Genomic DNA, 23,375 nt, shown 5'->3' with positions numbered 1-23,375 from the left:
TCCTGGCTACGCCGCTGGTAGGGAAATCAAACTCTCTTTGGAAACAAAGTTCATGTATCCTGGTAATTTTGAAGGAGTGTAAATTTGACTGTTTTGGAGAGATGATATTTTTTATTGTTGCTAAATTTCATTTACAGAAGACATGTGATAGCTAGGCAGAAGCTAGAAATTTTGATTTGCGTCCTTTGTCTTACTTCCAAAAACTTATGGGCACATATCGCATCTTTCCATTCCACTCAATCCCAACTTTTTATTCCCCTTGCAAAGAGTAGCAAACCTATATGAAAACTACTTATGTGTATCTTACGGTCTGTTTCAGAATGCTCCAGTATTCGAATTTGGGACACATCAGGCATTCCCAATCTTGAAGATCACTTGATAGTGTTACACCATTTTAGTTGTAATCAAAAGGAAAGACAACAGAGAAAGGATATTTGGAAGTCGCAAGGGCTAAATCCCATCTGTAGTAGGCCTCAAAGCAACACAGAAGAATGAAAAAAAAATAATGAGGCAAACTGAGCTATCAGTTTATTAAACCCTTGAGAAGAAAGACAATGTACAATACTGCATAATTATTGTATGTGGATACACAGTATATTAAAATGTACAATATATATTATGCTCTTTCTCTTACAAAAATCTATACCCAATGCCACTTGGCATTCATCTTTGGTGATAAGTGCTCTGTAGAAACGTGGCACTAGGAGAGGAGGAGAAGAGAAGTGATGGAAGGCTTTCTTCTTGCACCCCTTACCCTGTTTTTTTTTTCTTGTGCCTTATTTTCACAGTGCTATCATGCTCTAGGTCCTGAGGGGACCTGTAATCTATGTCAGTAAGTTCAAACCTGCCACTTCCTATCACTGTCTCTATAATCTATTATCATCGCCAGCCTCTCCATCTGTGCCAGCAATGCGGCTTACAAAGCTGGTCAAGATATCCCTTGTTTTGTTTATGTTGTCACAGGAGGTTGCCTCTACTGTCCTGTAACGCCCCCTTGCTGTGACATTCAGGCTGAGAATTCTGGTGATCTGTTAGGTTGTGGAATAAGAAATGCATTGGTTTATATCTAGGCTTCTATTATGAAGTTTTGACAGCATGCTGCTATTATTATCCCTCTCCATGCGAAGTCATACAAAGCATCGTTTCCATCTGCTTATCCAAGCAAGAAAGCACGATATTTTCAATCAAGTATTGTCAATAATGTAACAGACTTCATTCCTAGATTGTTATTTTGAAGTTTCCTTGCAAGTAAATAGTTGTATTTTCAATTATAAATCCTAACAAAGGACATTCTAATAGAGTATTTACAATAGATTGAAATCGCAGACTGCAATCAAGCCTCACTGGTGTCCTCTTCAGGATCAGAAAAGATACACAGGGGATCGGGATTCCTGTGGTGATACGTCGAGCGGGTCACAAGCTTTTGACATTGTCTCCTCCCCCCCTTAACAAAGGACTTTGTCAACCACAGGAAACCCGCAATAGTCTTAGAGATTCAGTCTCAGTTTCTAACGTTTAGAGACGCCTGCGGGGGAGGCTACCGTCTCACCTCTTCAGTGTCTCTAGCTCCATCTTTGTCTTCCTGGTTGGCTAGTACTAGTAGAGGTAGACCGTCGAGTGCAGGGTGACATAGAGCAGTTTGTAACTCACTAGCAGCAAGCTCTAGATCTTCCTCAGAACTTGTGCTATCCACAACAAATATCTGGAGATACAAAAAACAGTGAAAAAATATAGAATTTTAGTCTTTTTCTAGACTTTTCAGCATTTATGCTATCCGAGAAGGATTGACAGGGTCTTGGGTAAATACAATATTCAAAAACTGGGGATGGTGTATTTATTATTACACCATATATTACTTACCACACCTTGTGCACCCTCAAAGTAGTGTTGCCAATATTTTCTTACATTATCACCACCTTCGACAAAAATAAAATGTTACATTTTCTATGGGTAAGCCCATACTGCATGTGTATTATAACAAATTTTTCAGCTATTAATAGGAAACACTTATAACTTGAAAAGTTTTTCTTTTAGTATTCCAATAGGAAAAAAATTGTCTGGTCAAAGATTGACTTTCTTTAAATTCTATAAAACATATCACTATTTGCGTATTTGCTATGAGAGTCTCTAAAACATACCCCCTAGTTCCTTGACATTTAGAATCGCAGTTGGGAGCTGCACAGGCTTCACAGAAAACCCTAAAAATGAGGCAAAATATAATGTTAATATTTAAGTTTTCACTTTTTTTGGTAAAAATTTCCAAATGATATTTTGGTATGCCACTCATCCAGTGATCACTCACTCGACTCCCACCTTTAACAAATGATTTAATGGGTGCTAAATTCCACAAAATCACCTCCCATAATGTATACTTTTGGTTCTATTGGTCCTGGACCAACCCATGAATATCTCTGGAGGTTTCTTCACCATAAGCTGTCTGTTTGACAGCACAACAAAATCACCTTTTACAAAGAAAGATCCACTTTTTTTAATCACCAGCAACCCGCAAGGGCTTAGTGAGAAATCATTAAAATTGGTGAAAGAAAACTCGGCTCCCCTACAGGGAAATTAGAGGACCCCCCCAAAAAAAAAAATTAAAAAAATGATTTACAAGATTTTTCAAAGATGGAGGTTAGAAGGTATACCTTGGGTTGGCTTTATATCATCAGTAGGTTCAGAGTCAAGTTTAGCTAACATAACAGATTTACCAGCTCCACTAAGTCCAATCATTAGGACAGAGTATTCTGGTCTCGGAGCGTCAGGTTTTTTGCCCCTGAGTTTTTGGCAACACTGTAAAGGACACAGAATGTGGACGAATGTTAGCACCTTAAGGTAATTCCCTTGAAATAGTTCTACAACCCAGAATTTTTTTAAGCTTGGCATAAACAATATTGAAGTTAAGGGCTTTCAAAAAATGTAATAAAAAAATAGGGGTACTGACCTCGTTTTCACAACAGAGGGGCGTAGAGATAACGCGTTTTTACTGGTCGCGCAAGGTAGTTTTCAAAAAGAGTGCCTATAGTCTTTAAAAAATTATGTTCTGTTTGTCGAGCTGCCAAAATCCAATCTCCTAAAAATAACCCGTAGTAGCTAATGTTCAAAACAAATCACATTTTAAGAGATCGCACTAAAAGACAATGTTTTCGCCACTATTCATACGGTAAAAAGTGCCATTTTGAAGTATTTTTACGGCTTTTAAGAGAAATAACAAAACTTCTACAACCCAATTTTTTTTCTTTTTTCAGTATATCATTTTTCCGTATATATTTAACTATTTGAGCAAATAAAAAATGGGGGTAACCGACTTCGTTTTTTTGTCAAAGCGATTTTAAGTAAAAACGCGCCTTTTGCCTTAAGGGGGGTCACTACCCATTTAGTGTACTTTTTTTCAGTTCTCTTCTGTTAGCTACCACGTAGAACTATGTTTTTCATTTGAAAATACCCCATATACCAGTTATGGGGACATATTTCCTAAGCATTGTCCCCTTGTTAAGCCAGCTAAACAGAGAGTTTAGACTATACGCAACTACTTGGTTCAAAGGGTTTTTTTACTTTCATTAATGAAAAAAAACCTTTTCAAGCAAATACTGTAGGTGTATGACCTTTAGATGAAAACTTTGTTTCATAAATTGAGCCACCTTATAAAATTCTGGATATATAATTAATATAATACTTCAAGTTTTTCTGCTGAAAAAAGCTGAACACTGTCTCAAAAATAATAACTGGGTTTACTTTTTGCTTGAGTACTTAAAATTGATTTGTTTATGCTTAATGGATAGATATCATCACCTTCTTCTTTTTTGATTGAGCACTAACATGTATAAATATTACTATGGTCAGAATTGTGATTGTCTAGAATATTAGCTTAATAGAGGAAAATACTGGCAGTTATGATGATCAAGTTTCTAAGTCCGACTATGGTTCGAGACTAGAAACACATTCTCACCCTGAAACATCCGATTCGGAGAACCGCACATAACAAGCCACAGCATTCACACTTGGAGGACATTATAGGATGTGATACTAGTTTATCATTTTCAGGTGCGGCACAACCCTGATACCGTGGTTACAAGCCGTTGGTTAACGATACACAAACTGTCAGAATTGCCGCCTCCGAACGGACGCCATTACCGGACGAGAGGCACTGGTACTAAATGAAAAGAGGTCCCGAATTTCCGCTGGGGGAAGGGTGGGCTGTATTCTAAAACTATTTACTTTGAGTAAGTACGCATCTCCTTTGTCTCCTATTATCTTTGTTCTACAAAGGAGGAGTTTTTTTGTCTCTATTCTTCTCGTTCTTTGTGTCCATTTGCCCAATCAAATTGCAGCTTGTAAGAGCTGCGTACTGAACCTTTACTTTACGATGAAACAAAAACAATACGTTTGTATCCTTATGGTAGGAGAGACTTCAGTCTTCCCCACCCCTATAAAGAGCACACCACCCGGGGTATCGAAAGTGTGGTGGAAAAAAAAAATGGTCTGGAAGGGAGGAGTGCAGCATATCTTTAGCAAAAATAGTTTACTTTGGTTACTTAAAATATCACATTGACATAGCCGATTACAAGGAAGTCTGTATTCATATTACTTGTGTGTTTTTATTCCGCCCCTTTTTATATTGAAACACCTCCTTTTTTATGTGGCAAAATACATGTTTTTGTCCCTCCCCTCCCTTAATTTCAAAGTCACATGACCATCGTGTAGATTACGCTGGCACAGTCTTATCTGTGTAGGCTCTCATCCTACTAGTTCGACGTGTTTCCGTTGCGTACCGATATTTCGTATTTCTCTTCTATTTTATTTCTTTCCGGCTCGGCATATAGATAACTTCTCCAAGCTATAGAGTTCTTCTATCACCATGTCGTTCGCGGGGTTCAAAAAACAGATCAACAAAGCGAATCAGGTTTGTTTTACGATTTGTGTATCTGTCAGTGCATGGTATGGCTACAAAACACAACATCTCGCTTCATGTGCAAGAATCTACATGCTTTAATGCACTTCCTGACCTTATTTATCTTACCAATCTATACCAACACGAAGCTAATTCATTGTTTTTGTTTTTAGTACATGAGTGAAAAGATTGGGAGCGCTAAAGGCTCACAGTTGGAGGAAGAATTTGTAGAGTTGGAAAGGGTCAGTGAACTCGTTAGCTTGTTTCCAAGATCGTTTGGCAATTGGACAATCTCGCTTTAATGTCTCTGGCTATTATCATAAAATCTTTGCAATTATGCTTTTTACATCCATTCTGCCCGTCCATGCTTTAAAACCTCATCAGTTAGCATGGTAATGCATGAATAAATCTACTCATTTGTGCGTAATTCACAGATTTAAAGATTACGTATTCTGGCTATTGTTGTGAAGTTGTGTTAAATTGCAATTTCCTCATTAAACTCTTTTTTACCGTCTTATTCCTACCGAGCTTTCATCACAATATAAATTTTATAACTTTCATAACTTGAAATTTCATAACTTTCTGAAATTGTTTACTTACTTAAGTCATCTATTATTGGAAACCGACCGATGGAATTGTTGTTTTGCATAAAGCTCGCCTTTGCATTAAATTGCTTCAAGTTATAGTAGAACAAACGGGTCGAATTGGTGAAAATGAAATCGAAATTTCAGTTTTTTTCTAGAAAGGTTTCTGTTGTCTCTTAAAGCTCTTCATATGCTTTAGTTAAATTTCCATCTGACAATATTCAAAGCACTGCACCCAAGGCCATGTCCACACACATATAGAAAATTGGCCAGAAATTTGGTGGTTATATGTGAACGAAAGCTTCATTTGTAGAAAACAAAATGGGTGAATTTCTGGATACACATGGGCATAAATCAGTTGAATAGAAAAAGGGAATTCTCAGATGTCAAACAAAAGCAACTTGACTGGAACTTACAAAATGGTTGCATGCTATCCACTAGTAGCTTTCCAATAGGCCATTCCAGCTATAAGCATGCGTGCGCACTCAACATGGAAACCTAGCTTAACTACCTTCATGCAGCACTCGGTGCACTGCATTCTGGTAGTCGAGAAAGGTTTCTCTTGTAATGCATGTGCAAGCTTTTAAATCGCCTATAGGGATCTCCATCCTATGGCTTGAACAGAGTTTAAATGGTTTCATGAACTTTCTACAGTGACAGAAGCCATTTTGCAGTCGCGATGGCCACTACATAGTCTCCTAAATAGTCATACATAGTCTAACATCTTTCCCAGTGATAGACAGTTTCCTTATTCCATATTTTATGTTTAATTTCTGATTTAGTAGTTTCTTGTCTTTCCTCTGATGTTTTTCTCTGCGTTTGCTTCATCCAAAATTAAACAAACATTTCTATCCTAAGCTGTGTTCCATATTCAAACATAAGTTGTATGGCAATTGCTTGATGCTGGTTTTATTTATGGACATGTTTTAGAATGTGTTCAGCGCAAATGGTAAATGACAATTTTGCCAATTGGCAGTGCTGCCTTTCAAAAATAACTCTTCGTATTTCTACTGAATATAGGAAAAATCGAATAACTCATACAGTTAGCAGTTTACATATCTTTATTCTAAGAGATAGATATACCTTAGAAGCAGTTATTATTCTTTTATTGGCATCACAGTTACATCACAATGGCATCATGTGGTAGATTGTATGTTTAACACAATTGTTTTTTTTTTAGAAAACAGACTCAACTGCAAAACTTATTGAAGATGTATTACATAAAACAAAGGAATACTTGCAACCAAATCCAGGCATGTAGTTTGTTTTATCTTTCATCCATCTAAGATATTGACTTTGCAATGATATTGTTACTTATATTTCTCATTGAAATGACTTTGTTATTGCTTGGACCAATCTTTATTTTTTTGTAACTTTTTTATCCTTTTTATAGCTGCTCGTGCCAAGCTTTCTATGCAAGGGGCAGTTCACAAGGTTCGAGGTGAAGCCCGCAGTACAAGGTACCCCCAACCTGAGGGCAACCTAGGGGAGACCATGGTGAAGGGAGGCCAAGATCTGGGAGACACATCTTTATTTGGTAAGACTCTAGATCCAACTTGCATATCGTATTAACAATAAGCGCCTCACCCAAAAAAGCGCTTCCTTCTTATGGGACACTCATCAAACTGTTTATTTTACATTGGTCACAGGGCAAGCAATGGTCGAGGCTGGTGAGACATTCTTGCAACTAGCTGAGGTCAAAGATGCACTAGATGCAAATGTCAAACAGAACTTTTTAGATCCTTTAACGCAACTTGAAAACAGAGACATTAAAGAGATTATGGTGAGTCACATCAATTCTAATTTATTGTTTCTTTGTTTCTCTTCAGAAGTGATTTTGTTTACTGTAGCAGTATAATAATCAGGTTTGATTCTTAGACTTTTTTATTTTTTTCGTTTCCAGCAACATAGAAAGAAGATGCAAGGCAGACGTCTTGACTATGATTGCAAAAAGAGAAAATCTAATAAACGTATGAAAGCTTTAATACTCACCAATAGCTAAATCGCGTTCTGGTTTCCGTCATTCAAAACCTTTGAAGCATATTCATTGGCCAGCACTGCAATGCTCTCCAAGTATGCCACCTCTCACTAACCAGCCAAAATGCACCAAATTTAAAATTATTAATTGTAGTTTGAATGATGTGAGCCAGAAAGCAGTTAGCAGTTGAAAATTACTAACAAGAGGTTGTAGATTATTGGAAATTACCATTGGGTCCCACACTGTAGGATGCACCCAACACGTTAAGGGGGTGTCCCCACCCATTACCCCTCTTTGTCTACTGTATGAAATACCCCCACCCATTACCCCCTTCTTTGTCTACTGTATGAAATACCCCCACCCATTACCCCCTTCTGTGTCTACTGTATGAAATACCCCCACCCATTACCCCCTTCTTTGTCTACTGTATGAAATACCCCCACCCATTACCCCCTTCTGTGTCTACTGTATGAAATACCCCCACCCATTACCCCCTTCTTTGTCTACTGTATGAAATACCCCCACCCATTACCCCCTTATGTGTCTACTGTATGAAATACCCCCACCCATTACCCCCTTCTTTGTCTACTGTATGAAATACCCCCACCCATTACCCCTCTTTGTCTACTGTATGAAATACCCCCACCCATTACCCCTCTTTGTCTACTGTATGAAATACCCCCACCCATTACCCCCTTCTGTGTCTACTGTATGAAATACCCCCACCCATTACCCCCTTCTTTGTCTACTGTATGAAATACCCCCACCCATTACCCCTCTTTGTCTACTGTATAAAATACCCCCACCCATTACCCCCTTCTTTGTCTACTGTATGAAATACCCCCACCCATTACCCCCTTCTGTGTCTACTGTATGAAATACCCCCACCCATTACCCGTTCTTTGTCTACTGTATGAAATACCCCCACCCATTACCCCCTTCTTTGTCTACTGTACGAAATACCCCCACCCATTACCCCCTTCTGTGTCTACTGTACGAAATACCCCCACCAATTACCCCCTTCTGTGTCTACTGTATGAAATACCCCCACCCATTACCCCCTTCTGTGTCTACTGTATGAAATACCCCCACCCATTACCCCCTTCTTTGTCTACTGTATGAAATACCCCCACCCATTACCCCCTTCTTTGTCTACTGTATGAAATACCCCCACCCATTACCCCCTTCTGTGTCTACTGTATGAAATACCCCCACCCATTACCCCCTTCTTTGTCTACTGTATGAAATACCCCCACCCATTACCCTTTCTTTGTCTACTGTACGAAATACCCCCACCAATTACCCCCTTCTGTGTCTACTGTATGAAATACCCCCACCCATTACCCCCTTCTGTGTCTACTGTATGAAATACCCCCACCCATTACCCCCTTCTGTGTCTACTGTATGAAATACCCCCACCCATTACCCCCTTCTGTGTCTACTGTATGAAATACCCCCACCCATTACCCCCTTCTTTGTCTACTGTATGAAATACCCCCACCCATTACCCCCTTCTTTGTCTACTGTATGAAATACCCCCACCCATTACCCCTTCTTTGTCTACTGTACGAAATACCCCCACCAATTACCCCCTTCTGTGTCTACTGTATGAAATACCCCCACCCATTACCCCCTTCTGTGTCTACTGTATGAAATACCCCCACCCATTACCCCCTTCTGTGTCTACTGTATGAAATACCCCCACCCATTACCCCCTTCTGTGTCTACTGTATGAAATACCCCCACCCATTACCCCCTTCTTTGTCTACTGTATGAAATACCCCCACCCATTACCCCCTTCTTTGTCTACTGTATGAAATACCCCCACCCATCACCCCCTTCTGTGTCTGCTTTATATAATGATTGTTTTTGTATTTTGAATATCTAGATGGTATTACGAATTAAAGTACTGTAAATATCCTAATAGTATAGAATTTACCCTATTCCCTCCCTTCTCCATTTACTCTATGATTAATAAGGTTATTGCCTTTAGTGCCTCTTGAGGATATACGAATAGCTGAAGAGAAGTTTGAAGAATCCAAGGAACTTTGTTATAACTCCATGATGAATCTTCTGGATGGAGAGGTAAGATCCGTGAGTGGCTGTATCATAAAATAAATTAAGAAAAAATTGTATTACAAATTATAATTAGTAAAGTTTTGTAGACAGAAAGACCCAAAGTTTCTTTAAAATGTAAGTTATGCTGTAGAACTTGTCTAAACAGGACCCTAATATGCTTGACCTTTTCTTCTTTAAGCCCTCACTTCTATTAATTCCTATGAAATTCTTTGCCTATTTCGGTATTTTAGGTATGAAACAAAGCACATAATTACAACTAGCCCTGTCTATGTAAGTTCTACTTTACTATCCATTGGGCGAAGCCAAGTGATTCTTGTTCATTTTATTTCATTGTTCTTCTATTTTAACCCACAAAGTCCTGGGACAATTTCAATTTCCTCCCCAGGCTTTAGGAATGTAAAGTGCATTACTGTAGACCGTTTTCACGATGTTGCCTGTGCATCCAAAATGCCACAGACTGGCAAGCCACAGCTGATCCAAAACGCAATTTGACTCCCCTCGAAAGAAGCAGTCTGACAGCATTTTCTATATCATCAATATAGTCCACTTCGTACGCCATTTAAGACCAGCTAGGGCTCGCCAGTATGTGGCATTTAAGATGCGCGGGCAACATCGTAAAAAAACGGTCTTTTGATATTTTTGCCTACATATGTGTTCAAAGAGGCTTATCCGATTGGTCAAATTGCCTATTGAATATTGATGAGTTTTGTTAAGTTTAACCAACGTTATTAAGAAAATCCAACTTCATTTTTAAATAAGCTTAAAAGCTCTTCCAAATAACGCTTAAACGATGCTCAAGTGCGACGTCGCTCCTTGTTTCCCTTAGGCTGAGCAGATAAGCCAATTGAGTGCTCTATCAGAAGCCATCCTTGACTACCACAAGCATGCCGCTGAGGTGATGCAGAGCCTTGTGTCCACCTTGAATGACAGGGTGACGGAGGCGTCCAGTCGCCCTCGCAGTGAGCGACCATCTTTTACGCCCAAGTTCAATGATGATGATGATAGTAGCAGTGGTGGTGGCAGCATGCCCTCGTTACCTACTCCAACCCCGTCCGCCCCGCCCCCATCATCAGGCGGCAAGGAGAAAGTCAAAGCTTTGTATGACTTTGAGCCTGGTGAGTCTGTGTTCTAGATGAGGGATCGACTCTGATTCACCACGGAAGTGATGACACGAAGAGCTCTAGCCAGCAAATCTTGTTATTATTTTCAGTCAATATTGGAAGACGTGTGGTGTAATGAAATTTCAAAATAACCTTACAAAAACCATGCAGAAATTATAAACCATCATTAAAAAAATTCAGTAAAAAATATCCCAACAGCTTTATAAATCAGCCGATGAAAATAGAGCTTGTTTCTTCCCAAGGATGACAAAAATTTTTCAAGATTTTGTAAAACAATATTAGAGTGAACCTCCCATATCAGGGATACCCCCATATACCGGACTGCTTTTCAAGTTCCCTCATATAAATCCTATATTCCTAAATTAACTTATAAACGAGGGATCTTGTTTAGGCAAACGTTGGCGTTCCAGAGCTTTCAAAATTGTTCCGGGAAGCGTGCACCCGACCTCTTGGTATGAAGGTGTTTTTTCGCCCGCTTTAAACGACGCGGATCCATGGAAAATTCAGACCTGCTTACTAAAAGAAAGCGCTAGTACTTTCTGGTAGATGATTCATCCTTGAGATATGATGGAGCAAAGTTGTCATAAATCATGAAAAAAGTAGCGATTTCGCCCAAATTGGGCAATTTCAGACAAATCAAAAGTCTTACAATTTGCAATATCTAAAGAACGGATTATTTACCGAAAAATACTAAACTTATTTTGGTTTATATTACCCAAGGAACATCTATGCAAAAAATAAAGCGAATATAAGCTAACACGACATTACAATTTGAACTTTGCCTTTTTTTTGCTCCTATTGCAGCTCGTATCAAACGTGCTTTTACTTAACATTTTAAAATGTAGGCGTAAATAAGTACAAAAAGGTCTGGATATTCGCCTGATAAAAATTTGTTGTATTCTATTGTTCCCCTCTAAAAATTTGTCGTATTCTATAGTTCCCCTCTGAAAACGTTCGCTTGTTATTTCAGAAAATGACGGTGAGCTAGGTTTCTCTGAAGGAGACATCATCACCATCGAGTCCACTGTGGACGAAAACTGGCTGGAAGGCAGTGTACATGGCCGCACGGGTCTCTTCCCTCGAAACTACGTGGAATCTATGTAGACAACACCTGTATTTGGTCACAGTATATTATTTAGCAAAGAAATTCTTCACATATTGAAATAGAAAAGGATCTGACGGGAATTTACGTTATTGGTGCAATTTAATCATCTGGTATAATCAGAGGGTGTAATTAGAGGCCAGGTAGGGACCTATGGTGCGTTTAGCGAGTAGCATCTAGGAAACATTATAAGGCATGCGAGAAAAGGTTTAGATAATGGAATTAGCAAATGAGTATTCCCTCGACTCCCCTCGCAGTGGCGGTCCCATGGATCATATCGTTGATAGAAACCATCAAAGGGCGGATCCGTCACTAATATATACCAGGGTGGTTCCATAGGGGATAAATGCTTTTTCTTTGAGTGCAATTATGTCGCCTGTGTGATGCGACCCTGAACTCAGTGATGTCTCCTATTAGGGTTTAGTCGAGATAGTGTGGAAAGGTAAATACTAGCAAATAGAATGCTCTGTCAAAATTTTTGATCAATGTTAATCAGAAACGACTGCGTAAATAGTACTTTGTCTTCATTTGCTCTCTTTTCTAAAATTATTGGTCTATGATAATTTCAGTTCTCGGTATGATTTCCGTACTTTGTCTTCAATTGCTCCTCTTTTCTGAAATTATTTGTTTATTATAATTTCAATTTTCGGTATGATTTCCGGCTCTATTCTCACCGGACTCATTAGTGTAAATCAGTTAAACTTCTGATTAGCGTATTGCTTATTTTCTTTTCCTCGCAGTTTGGCGCTCCTATCGTTTTCCTCCCATTTAACTTCAGCGTGTTCTTGGGACGTGGTGCATCGCCGACATTCTCTTTTTCCCCCACCCTCACATCCCTAACTTAGTCCGAGTAAGTACGCAGCTGCTTTGTCTCGTATTATCTTTGCTCTACAAAAGAGTTCTTTTGTCTCTATTTTTCTCGTTCTTTGCGTGGAGGTGCGGATATTGTTCATTTGCCCAATCAAATTGCAGCTTGTAAGAGCTGCGTACTGACCCACTTAGTCTCCTGCTATCACTGGGATCGCCAGGTCTCCTTCAATAAGAGGACGGTGAGAATTATAGTACAACCCCTCGAGATATTCTCATAAGTATCGGGCCCTTATCTTTTCTGTAATGCCTGGTCCACATTGGTGACATAACAACGTAATGACAGGCGTTTTGACAAAAGCCCAACATAACGACATGAGCACAACGACATAAGAGAAAAAAATGTCATGTCCATGTCGTTTAGTCGGCCTTAAAAGAGTGCGCGTGCCTATGTTGTTATGTCACTAGTGTGCACTAGGCATAAGCCGTATCCAAAGGGCATGCGGCTATCAGGTGCGTACGCAGGGGTCCCTTGGCGGCCAAAAAGTGGGTCATTTATAATTAAGGAATCTTCAAATACTAAGCTTCTCATGTGAATCACGGGTGGCCCAGTGTGTTAAGGCCTTTCACCTCTGCTGAAACGGGTTCGATTCCCGGTCGAGACATGGATAAAATTTTTCTGTTTCTCGGCCCTGAATATGACTTGTAGAAGGTTACGTGAGCTTACTAGAAGCTTGTGTTCCTCAATTCCCCAGGAATTTACGTTCTCAATGCACAATAGGATTTTAAATGTGAAGCGCTTAGTGTGAAGCGCTTAGAACATATAAGCGCTATTTAAATGCTTTATTTAAATTTTTTTAAATTTAATATGATACCTATGACTGCGCACAACCCCCCCCCCCCCCCCCCCCCCCCGACCTCAGCCAATCCTGGGTACGCTCCTGGCTATGGAGCTCGATGTTAAGTTTACTAGGATATCAGGCTACATAACTAGAGTAGCAACAAAGACCTTGGGCTAATGTATTCTACATGTGCCATATTCAATTCGGGCTGTAGCAAGGAGGTGTGGGGTACGTCTCGCCCGATATCTACAAAAATCTCTATGAGTAGTTAGGGCGTGGCTTTGCCTCCACAATTTTCTGTATTGCCCATCCCCCAATGTTTCGAAGCCTGCTACAGCTCTGCGAATGCATGCAAGATGAAACAGCTGACCTGGCCAAATTGTCCTATGAACTAAAACAGCATGAGATCAGTTTCTGTGATTGTTTATTATCTCTGTTATATTTACAAGTGTGGAATGTAATTGATCACTAATGGCGCTAACGCTAACACTATATTCAGCAATACAAATTTAATGTACCAATATTTCGTTAAACCTCATCACGCAAGCTTTCGCTTCTCCGTTTCAAATGCTAGCAATGAAGTGCCTGACATTCTCCTCGGGTTTCCTGTGGTGGAGGATAATCCTTGAGGGACCTAGGTCAAGCTCAGCTGCCAATGGAGGGCAGGTTTCCCTGTGACGTGACGTACCCACCACAGACAACCCGACCAAAATGTAAGGGACTGTGGCTGTAGGCTACAGTGATGACAAAAAAAAATGGATACAGATTCAGTCTCAGAGGCAGACTCGTAAATTTGTCGAAGCTTGAATAGACACAACCAGTCGCCGAAGCTTGCATAGACGCAAAGTATCACGGTCAGGATAAACTTGGAAAATTGACCTGTCCGTAATTCTTTGTGCACTACACATTTTGTTTTCATTGCATTCCCAGAAATAAGAGACATTAGCCAGCGGTTTTTCTGGGCTCACATTTTGCTAGGCCCGTGAGGAATAACAGCGGTATCACAAATAAAAACAAGATTGCGGCCAGCACAGGGGCTTCCCTTTTGTTGTTACACTAGAAGTTTTTAATCAAGTTGACTAAAATTCCAAATAAAAGTAGTATTAGCGGAAAGTGTATCACTCGAATGGTAAGGTTTTTTTTCGAGTCCTGCACCGTGAGCCCAAAATCTCTGAAACGAAAAAATTTGATAAATTGTGATGTCTCCCCACATTTCCTTATAGTAAATGGCAGCCATTTTGACATTGTATGTGCACTTTTACGCATGCGTGGCGGCCATGTTGTCTCTTATTTCTGGGAATGGCTTACTCTGCATGAGGCCGTCCCCCTGTGAGGACACTCCACGAAGTCGTTTTTATAAATTTTCCGCTCGAAGCATCGTCAAAATTTCTTAATCGTCCTGTGTAAAAGCCTTTTACATAAAACTCGATATAACTTGCCTTCTTTTCTACTTGTTCTTATACTTCCCACCCACATCCCATCCCTTCCCAGCCCTAAGGTTTCTCTTGAAGATTGTTACATCATTCGTTTTGCCCTCCCGGAGGACAGTCGTTAGCAATGGATCTCAGTGTGCGAGAGGCAATCCAAAATGACCTCATAGCAACCATTGTCTACGCCATGTAAAAACCTGCAGAATACAAGCAATAGTAGTATAGTACTATCATATAGCAAACAGTCACAACAAGAATATAGTAAGGCTTAGTTTAGACGCTCTTTTTTCATGTACGGTTAAAGTAAAAATACGTACAAATAATGTCGATTGTTTCATCTTCATTTGTATTCGTAGCGGTGCATGAAAAGGACGGCGTCTGAACTGCGCATGTCACATGAGCTTTATATTGGACAAGAACCCGCTATCGGGCAGGGCTCGTAGCGTTAAAGGCACAAATAACGCAATTTACTTGTTTAGATTTTCACTTAAGGTTATCGTGTTATCGTGGGTGAACTGTAGAGATTCTGAACAGCTCTCATGACTACCCAGGAAATCGAGGATCAGTCCAGGAAATGGTGTTATGATTTCGCCTTTAACATGCACTGCACGATGGATCACTAGTTAGGGTATGCAAGCACCAATAGTTATATCTTCACCCCTCCATCCACCCTTCGAAGGCGTGGTCATTCCCTGGATCCCAAATCAATATATGCGACATTGAAATCGTGAGATTTCTACAAAAAAGTGTTCAAATCCTCAAAGTACAGTGGCGTGCTTTGCCTACCTTATATTCCCACGTTCAAGAAACCGGCGTTTCTAACCCTCTACGATATCGCTCTTTTTTATTACACCATCTTTAATGTCCAGTGATTTGATCTGAACTATTTCCACTTGTCTGTCCTGTATTCTCTCGGGATTCCCTACTCCCATATCGTAAGGATCGTAATTAACAAACTGTTGTGCGTATCCCGTGTATGAAGGCGCCGTTTGCTGGTTATCATATGAAAGCATTCCTGGTATATATTGCTTCTTTGACTTCTCATCTGTAGACTCATTGGTTTCTTTTGTCGTTGAAACACTGTGTTTTTCGTCTTTTGTTTTGTCCGATATTGGCGATGCAGACAGCTCCGTTACGACCACCAAGACACAAAGAAGAACGCTAAAGGCGACTCTCATTTTGAAAGGTCGCCAAAACTCAGTCAGCGCTCCTGTAGACAAGCAACATATGATACATCAGTTTACAATATTACAACGGAAAGAACAGACATTTTTCGAGAACAATTTTCTACCTCTAGCTGCCGGCCACCATTGATAAAACATCGAGGGAGTCAACGAACGATCAAGCGATTATTAATTCATCAACATACTCTCATATTTAAGTTATAGTCTTTACTAAAGAATTCTATTAAAAAATATTTAAACATCTTCAGACATCACCTTAACGGAACGCACTATCGGTTATCAAAACCTCGATATTCATTGAATTCTTATTTATTTTTATTTCAAAATACCCAGAGGCTAGAAATTTTTGGACTAGGACTTTTTTCTTGGTACTGTTCCCGGTGGTTCACCGGTACCAGCTCCTCGACAATTGTAGACAAATACAACTCTGCCTATATGTTTATCAAATAACCTGCTTTTAAATCAAAACACAAGAAAGTTATACTTTGCCTATCTCTGCGATATCACTTCCATTGAACTTTAATCGAACTTAAGGCTCCGTAGGGTTCCTTCAATAGATATTGCCCTTTCTCCCTTTTTCTTCTGAAATGATGTTACACTTGCATCATTGTGCTGCGAGCTAAAAGGCGTTACAATGCAATAGAGATTTGATCAAAATATCCTTTGTCTAAACTATTTGTAGAGATTATGTCTAGATTAATATTTTTATAGTACACTCTTAGAAGTGTATTCTTCCAACCAACCATTTTACTCTTTCAAACGGACGCCTTTAGAAAGCTATCAATCAAAAAGGCAAGAAGCGTGTCACAGTTCAAGTGTTCCATCTCGTTACGCTCTTTTTACTCTTTTTAACTTATGCACTTATTCTATTTACGGCAGATTGGATATAATGATAAATCTTACCTGTGGTAAAAAGGGGAGGGATATCCAGCGAGGCTTCTCACAAGGATCAATAGCCTGCTTACTGATCGCAAAGCAAATCACTCCTGATTGGACAATAGGTCACAGACTCGCGAGCCAGTCTAAAAATAACAATGATGCGTCATACATCGACAATATGGCGGGGGGGTTTGCTCTGAAAAGAAATAAGTGTATTTTGTTCTCGCTTTACCTTGCACATACGCCCAAACCATTACGTGATCGCAATTAGAGCATGCAGGCATCCTGGGGTTAGGATGTAATGTTGTTGGTTTACCATCAGGTATGTCATTGTTGATGGATTACAGGTCCCGCTAGGAGTCACAATAATAAAGGCGGGCTGTTTACCTGTGGAATACGAGAACGAGTGGGTACTGGGCCGCGCTAGAAAGTTTCCAGATTAAAGGAGGGCTGGTTACCTTGGAATGGCTCCCTGTGGTTGTACTAATTTCCACCAGATATACTGGTGCGGAAGGCACAACAGAGCTAGGGCTCCACATCAAATGCCCCCTTGTGTGTATTGTTAGTAAGCACTGTCACTGAGGGTGGTCACTGCCAGAGGGTTTATTGCGTCACCAGTGGTTCTTTTACGTCCCTTCGGTTCAGGTTAGTGTAGTGCAGCTTGAAGAGACAGGACCTCTGGTTTGGTGTCCTTATCCGAGAAGACTGGAAACACGGGAGAATAACCAGATAATTTTAACTTACTTGTGACACAAATTCGAATCAAGGCATGAACCCGGAAAAATCCCCAGTTTGAGCCAGGATTCGAACCAGGGCCACAGCGGTGATAGGCCGATGCGCTAACACACTAGGCCACCCGTGCTTCCATAAAATATCAGCACGGGATGGTACTGGCCCCGCTAGGAGTTACCAAAATAAAAGCGGATTTGCTTGGCTCATGAAGTACACCAAGGCATCCGATCCCAGAGGGACCACATCGGCCTATGGGCATTGTGTAGTATAATAATATGAAAAGTGTTCACCTATATTCAATGGAGACTCGAAAAGTGCCCTTGTTCACCACATTACACATACGCGCTACCTCATTTTTCCTCTTTCACCGCCATCAGCCTCTGACGGTTTTGGTATGTGTTTCAAGTGAGCATCACGCGCATGCGAAACATATTGCTTACACTATGTGCATCACGCTTGCTTCACGTGGCGCAAGGTAGCTTACATTGTATGGATAGCTATGATCTTTGTCTCTGGTCAGCGCTTTAGCATCTGTGCATAATGCTTTCTTTTTAAGATATCCCCTGACCTCGGCTTCACACGCGCGCCGCAAAGAGTTGTGCTGGAAGACACTCTGAAGGAAAAGACCACGGAAAACTCTCACGTCCATTGCTACAGTTCAAAGGCTCATTACCATCTTTGCATCAGCCGTAACACATTTACTTTTAGAGCAGCAAAGGCATGTGGTATTAGTTCCGCACTTTGCATATCAGACATTGACTGATGTCAAGGAAGTGTATGACTATAACGTCATACATGAATAATTCTTCCAAGACAATAGCCTAATAAAAATCAATAGTACAGCACGTAATGATTTGAATTTCATCCGTGTTTTCGCGAAAAGCACATTACGTGATAAAATTGTTTGGCAATCATATAGCAACTTCATTACGAAAACTGTACAAGAGCCCTAGATATTGAAGTAAGTCTTTGTCTTGCTGCTCATCGGAGACGCTGACACTGATTGGCTTACAAAAAATCTAAGCGCGAAGAAGTTGAAGAATGACCAATCTGCAAGCCGCTCATTGGAAGGAGTGGGGTGCGCACCCTCGGGTACAGTGAGCCTTCCCGCGCGTTCGAAAACCGAACAAAAAAAAAACGAGCTGCGTCACACTAGGCATCATCTATATTACAGGTCAGTTAAAACTATAAGTTTAATCATTTTATTGCAGTGGCAATGTCTTTACCTTCTTGTCAATTTGTTTCTATCGGTGCAAATCCTCGAGGTCTACCAACATCGCGATTGTTTGTTCTATTTACCAATCTGGAGCCTCAAACCACTTCTTGGCAAGCTCTAATTCTTTGTTATGGTTGGTTCAAGCAGACCAGTTTTTCCTTCATGTTTGTTTACAAAAACCGGCCATAAATCCGTGACCTTGTAAGGTGCTGTGTTCGTTGGGGTATGATGTTCTTTAACAGGTGGAATAGTCTCAACAAGGAAAGCTTCATTTCAAATGCACATGACCTAATGCTAAAAGTATCATTCCAAAATGATGTCACTAAAACGCTTGAAAGAAGCACTATTGAGAAGTCAAAATTGCGCGAAACAGAGAGCGTTGATTGGCTGATTTGTTATGAAACGAGTAAATTATGCAGTTCGCTTGATCTCATGGTGCGAGGACATCGTATAGCGTTCATTTGATTGACGAAAAGTTACAGAGAAACCGGAGAAAAAAACATTATCGAGGCGCCATTCAAGTGCAACACAAAGTAAGTTACCAAAACCTGTTCTGTTGCAATTCTTCCAGTGATACAGACAAAAAAACCTTTTTTGGCGCGTAATCACAACATGAAATCAAGAAACGAAATCAGCTACAATTTGGTCACTTTCGTATTCACACGAGAGCCTTCTCTCGCCTGGTGAATGGATTTTCACCAAAATCTTGTCACGTGTCTAGTTAACATTTTCAGATAATATTTCTCTGCCATTTCTAAGTTTTGTTTCTTTTTATTCTAACGAAACTGATTTCTTACCCGCCATTAAAACACCGCTAGCATGTGGCAGTTCTAAGGTGGTTACGCTACACAGGTTTCCATGGATACTAGTGACCTGTTTTTATTACATTAAGCATATAGTACGATTCCGGTTCCTAATAAAACAGAGGCAAATTGAGAGAGGTTGAGTAATAATTGAAAAGTATTTTTGCACGCACTTTTTGTTCTAGTTCCGATCACTCGATTATTTAATTGTTTCTTTCCATAATCATTTTATGGCAATATATAATGGACTAATTTGCAGAGTTTTTTTTCCATTTTTGTAGCTTTTGTGATGATACAGCACCATTTGCTAGCGTTGCTGGCGGCTTTCACACTGGTATTTTCCAAAGTGGTCCAAGCAAAACACAACATCACCGCAGCCTTGGTTGCGCTCGCGCCGATACCCGAGGAAACAGAACTGTCAGTCGATCCTGCCAAGAGCACGGCGACCTTGTTAACACTGAATTGGCTTCTGGTTGCTATGATTACCATTTTACCCATAATCCTCCTGCACAGAAGATAACGACACAAGGGACGAGTGGTTGGGTTGATTAGACAAAAAGTAATTCTAAAGACAGATTTCTTAAGATAATCATCGCATATATGAGGCAACTATGGACAAGTTTGAAAAGTTTACAGGTGATCATACGTGTTTCAATATGCCGATGACTTTTTCCCGGATCGTGTCTATAACGTGGGACGAAACTTAGCCGATGGTACGACAGTTGTTCGATGAAGATACGATATGGCTTTATTGGTTTATATCCACAGTGATGGCAACCCCTATTTGTGGATTAAAAATGTAGATGTAGATGGCTCGATCACCGTCGGCGGCGGCGATCACCGTCGGTTGTTTTAGATTATTTGTAAATAATTGCACTTAGTTTTTATAGGTTTATTTGAGAACTGTTATATCAAAATAAGTGCAGACAAGAGACCATGATACATCATGGTCTCTTGGTGCAGAACCGTCGACGTGAACAACGTTATATGATTTTTAGCGACGCACATTTGCTTTTATGACAGCGATGTAAAATGTGAAGACAATAAAAAACATATCCGAATCAAATTGTACCATAAGCTTTCAAACTCTTCTAACCTCTGGTCCCTAAATGACTGTTTGGGTGAAAACTAGCGCGTGCTCGTGGCTTTTAGGGGCAAAATAACAACAAAAATAGCAACAAAAAGCAACTTATTTAGCACTTACCAGAAATGCTAGAATTCTTTTCTGCCAGAAAGAGTTTAGTTTCATTAAAAGATTTTATTTTTCCGTCATTCTCTTGTCGAATGGGCGCAGTAATTGTGGATTAAAGTAAGTAATTTCTGATTTTTTTTGTTTGATTACTTTGTTTTGGACTTGCCACCCAGAAAGGTAACGTGATCTCTTAGCGCAAGTTCCCTATTTCTCCCCTACTTGCTTGTTGACATCCACGGGGACCCAGGGCGTCGCTGAGATCGGGCACACAGGGGGAGCACTGGCAGTGCTCTTTTTTTCTCGCGCGCTCCCTGTGTGCCCGATCTCCGCGACGCCCTGGGTCCCCGTGGATGGCTGATTCAGTAGCTGCTATTTCCAGGCGCGTACCCAGGATTGCCCGAGGGGGTGGGGGGTGCGCAGTCATAGGTAGAAAAAGCATAGTACTTGAAGATTCCTGTATAAGAACTAATGACCCACTTTTTGGCCGCCAAGGGGTGGGGGTGGGGAGCGGGATGTGTGCGCACCCTGAGCTAGCCTGATACTCAGGCTAAGCCTGATGCGTGCCCCCTCCGCAATAAGTGCCCCCTTTCCAATGAGCGCCCCTCCCCCCAAGATCCTAAAGATTAAATAAGCGCACCAGACGAATCATTATGGCATTTGGGGTCAAATTCTCGGCTCTAAAAAAGTGCCCCCGAAGAAAATGATCATTTTCACTACAAGGGAACGAGATTTTTTTTAATCTGACCCCAAATCGCGTAACAAAAACACCACAAACTACTATACTATAAATATATCCGAATATTTGATTTAATTTGATTATTTTACAGCACTGCACACAGCTCAGAATCAGCCCGGTTGTTAGCCACTAGCATGGGTCCCCTGTGGTCACCCAGGGTCCTCTGCGCGCGCTCACATCACACTTCTCAAAATGGCGGCGTCACTATCTCGTCTCGGTAGTCCGGGTTTGAGGCTTGCTTTGCGCCCCCTCTGCCTCCGATTAGCTTGGTTTTCTGGTCGTTCCGGTCAGGAAATTATCCACAAAGGCGATTCAGCTGTTGATGCTGCTAAAGAACGCGAAGAGGTATTGTAATTGTAATGTTTTTACAATGATGCATTCGTTAAAACCAATGATTTTCTTTATTCTGGATTTTATAGGTAAGTTAAACATTTGAGTTGTTTTCCTTTCATAGGTTGGTATTGCTCCATTAACTGGCATTCCCGAATGGCACTTGAAGAATCGCACCGTTCGTATTTTCAAGCCAGCGCGCAATGCAATGCAGTCGGGTACACAGAGCTTTCAGTCGTGGCGTTTGGAATTCGACACGATGGAGAGATGGGAGAACCCTTTAATGGGATGGGCTTCAACGTAGGTCTTACCCTTGTAATATGTTTTGAAATAGTGACCCTGGGCAGTCGACCTTCCGCTAAAAGAGATTCTTATTTTTGGAGGCGACGAAATCTATTCTAGAATAGATACACTAACCGCGAATCGCGATTCGTGGTTTAGTGTATTAGCACGGGAATAGGAGGATAAACTGCAGAATACCCATCCACTCAATTTGTAAATCCAAAACATTGCCACCGCGGTCTGTGGTTCTGCAATGAGTATGGACTGCCATCGCAGTCACTTGTACATTTCCCCTTATCAATATTCCTATTCTATTAAGTCACTTCGAACCCAGACTGCCATGGCAGTTCTCAGTAACGTTGACAACGTGGGTCAGTTCAAAGTAGGAAATATTGATGTTTGACATATTCTAATATGTTTTAGTGGTGATCCTCTCTCAAACACCTCCCTGGAATTTGGGTCAAAGGAGGAGGCCATTATATATGCAGAGAAACAAGGTTGGTTATTAACATGAACCCATGATTTATCACTTTCCTCACTTATTCTGTTTGCCTGTAGGATAAGAAATTGCTGCCACAGGATTTAGATTTTTTTATCAAAAATGAGTTATCAGATCACTGTTGTAGCCTGCATTTCCTCTTTCCATTTATGCTTGTGTTGCACCAATTTCTTTGTTTTACTTCTTTTCATCTTTCATCTTTTTAAAATTAGGTCCCACACTTTCTTATTTATATGATTTACAAGAGTCAGAATTTCTCTGCATTTTATTACAAGTAGAAATGTTTCTTAGTGCATCTATGAATTGAAGTCGATCGAACAGAGTTTTCAATTTTTTTTCCAAATTTCATTTTTTTTTCAGGAAGAGAGACAGTCAAACACACCTTTAATTAATTACAAACAAATGGTGATTGTTTTTTTTTTCAGGATTTAACTATGAAGTTGACGAAGCTCATGAAAAAATTATACGGCACAAGTCGTATGGGGCAAACTTCTCATGGAACAAGCATACACGAGTCTCAACAAAATAATCTGACTGTTTTTGTGTTTCCTTGTAATGATATGTTACTTTGTTTCTGGTTTACATAAATACCTAAGATTTAAAGATTTTCTGTAAATACATCCTTCATGCCATAAAAGTTTAAAAAGTCCATCGTGTTTGTTACTGTATCAGAGTGTGACGAGCATTACCA

At 40.3% G+C, this 23,375-nt stretch overlaps 4 protein-coding genes and 2 long non-coding RNA genes across 11 annotated transcripts in view; 4 read left to right on the top strand and 2 right to left on the bottom strand.

Moving 5' to 3' along the window:
- Window positions 1-614, top strand: part of LOC5519855 (N-alpha-acetyltransferase 35, NatC auxiliary subunit) — a 28,787-nt gene extending 28,173 nt beyond the window's left edge. The window contains exon 27 of one of the 2 annotated variants that reach the window (XR_007308246.1): window positions 320-404. Coding sequence is in view for 1 of the 2 variants with exons in the window: in XM_048728297.1 (XP_048584254.1) it covers window positions 320-379 (60 nt within the window). In the remaining variant the exon portion in view is untranslated. Of the gene's footprint in view, window positions 1-319 lie in introns of both variants that reach the window. The other variant, XM_048728297.1, reaches the window with a different exon arrangement.
- LOC5502048 (ADP-ribosylation factor-like protein 15) lies at window positions 504-4,159 on the bottom strand. 3 transcript variants are annotated; one of them, XM_032370302.2, is made up of 6 exons: window positions 3,947-4,159; window positions 2,709-2,790; window positions 2,139-2,198; window positions 1,861-1,916; window positions 1,550-1,702; window positions 504-1,028 (listed from the first exon to the last, which is right to left on the bottom strand). In XM_032370302.2, exons 1-6 carry the CDS (start codon window positions 4,007-4,009, stop codon window positions 867-869), a joined length of 576 nt encoding a protein of 191 aa, XP_032226193.1. In that variant the 5' UTR covers window positions 4,010-4,159; the 3' UTR covers window positions 504-866. The 3 variants fall into 3 exon arrangements, with proteins under 3 accessions (XP_032226193.1, XP_001623267.1, XP_032226194.1); XM_001623217.3 differs by having other exon boundaries at window positions 2,646-2,790; window positions 3,947-4,158; XM_032370303.2 differs by lacking the exon at window positions 2,709-2,790 and having other exon boundaries at window positions 3,947-4,154.
- Window positions 4,160-4,699: 540 nt separating this feature from the next.
- On the top strand, window positions 4,700-12,268 carry LOC5502036 (endophilin-A2). Its single transcript, XM_001623211.2, has 9 exons — window positions 4,700-4,900; window positions 5,062-5,130; window positions 6,653-6,725; window positions 6,866-7,009; window positions 7,122-7,255; window positions 7,376-7,442; window positions 9,444-9,535; window positions 10,356-10,644; window positions 11,621-12,268. Exons 1-9 carry the CDS (start codon window positions 4,856-4,858, stop codon window positions 11,752-11,754), a joined length of 1,047 nt encoding a protein of 348 aa, XP_001623261.1. The 5' UTR covers window positions 4,700-4,855; the 3' UTR covers window positions 11,755-12,268.
- Window positions 12,269-13,808: 1,540 nt separating this feature from the next.
- LOC116609472 lies at window positions 13,809-19,034 on the bottom strand. 3 transcript variants are annotated; one of them, XR_007308244.1, is made up of 7 exons: window positions 18,853-18,994; window positions 18,111-18,239; window positions 17,353-17,599; window positions 17,127-17,281; window positions 16,919-17,037; window positions 15,618-16,041; window positions 13,809-15,028 (listed from the first exon to the last, which is right to left on the bottom strand). It is a non-coding gene; the product is annotated as an uncharacterized LOC116609472 (long non-coding RNA). The 3 variants fall into 3 exon arrangements; XR_004292966.2 differs by lacking the exon at window positions 18,111-18,239 and having other exon boundaries at window positions 18,853-19,034; XR_007308245.1 differs by lacking the exon at window positions 17,127-17,281.
- A 30-nt stretch (window positions 19,035-19,064) lies between these two features.
- LOC116609470 lies at window positions 19,065-20,706 on the top strand. The gene is made up of 2 exons (XR_004292964.2): window positions 19,065-19,375; window positions 19,927-20,706. It is a non-coding gene; the product is annotated as an uncharacterized LOC116609470 (long non-coding RNA).
- Window positions 20,707-21,733: 1,027 nt separating this feature from the next.
- On the top strand, window positions 21,734-23,333 carry LOC5502037 (NADH dehydrogenase [ubiquinone] iron-sulfur protein 4, mitochondrial). The gene is made up of 4 exons (XM_001623212.2): window positions 21,734-21,918; window positions 22,028-22,203; window positions 22,609-22,682; window positions 23,110-23,333. Exons 1-4 carry the CDS (start codon window positions 21,766-21,768, stop codon window positions 23,211-23,213), a joined length of 507 nt encoding a protein of 168 aa, XP_001623262.1. The 5' UTR covers window positions 21,734-21,765; the 3' UTR covers window positions 23,214-23,333.
- Window positions 23,334-23,375: the final 42 nt, after the last annotated feature.

This window comes from Nematostella vectensis, chromosome 5 (assembly GCF_932526225.1).
Source record: "Nematostella vectensis chromosome 5, jaNemVect1.1, whole genome shotgun sequence".
Taxonomy (NCBI): domain Eukaryota; kingdom Metazoa; phylum Cnidaria; class Anthozoa; order Actiniaria; family Edwardsiidae; genus Nematostella; species Nematostella vectensis.
The sequence above is the reverse complement of the archived record's forward strand: the minus strand, read 5'-3'. Positions and strand labels throughout refer to the sequence as shown.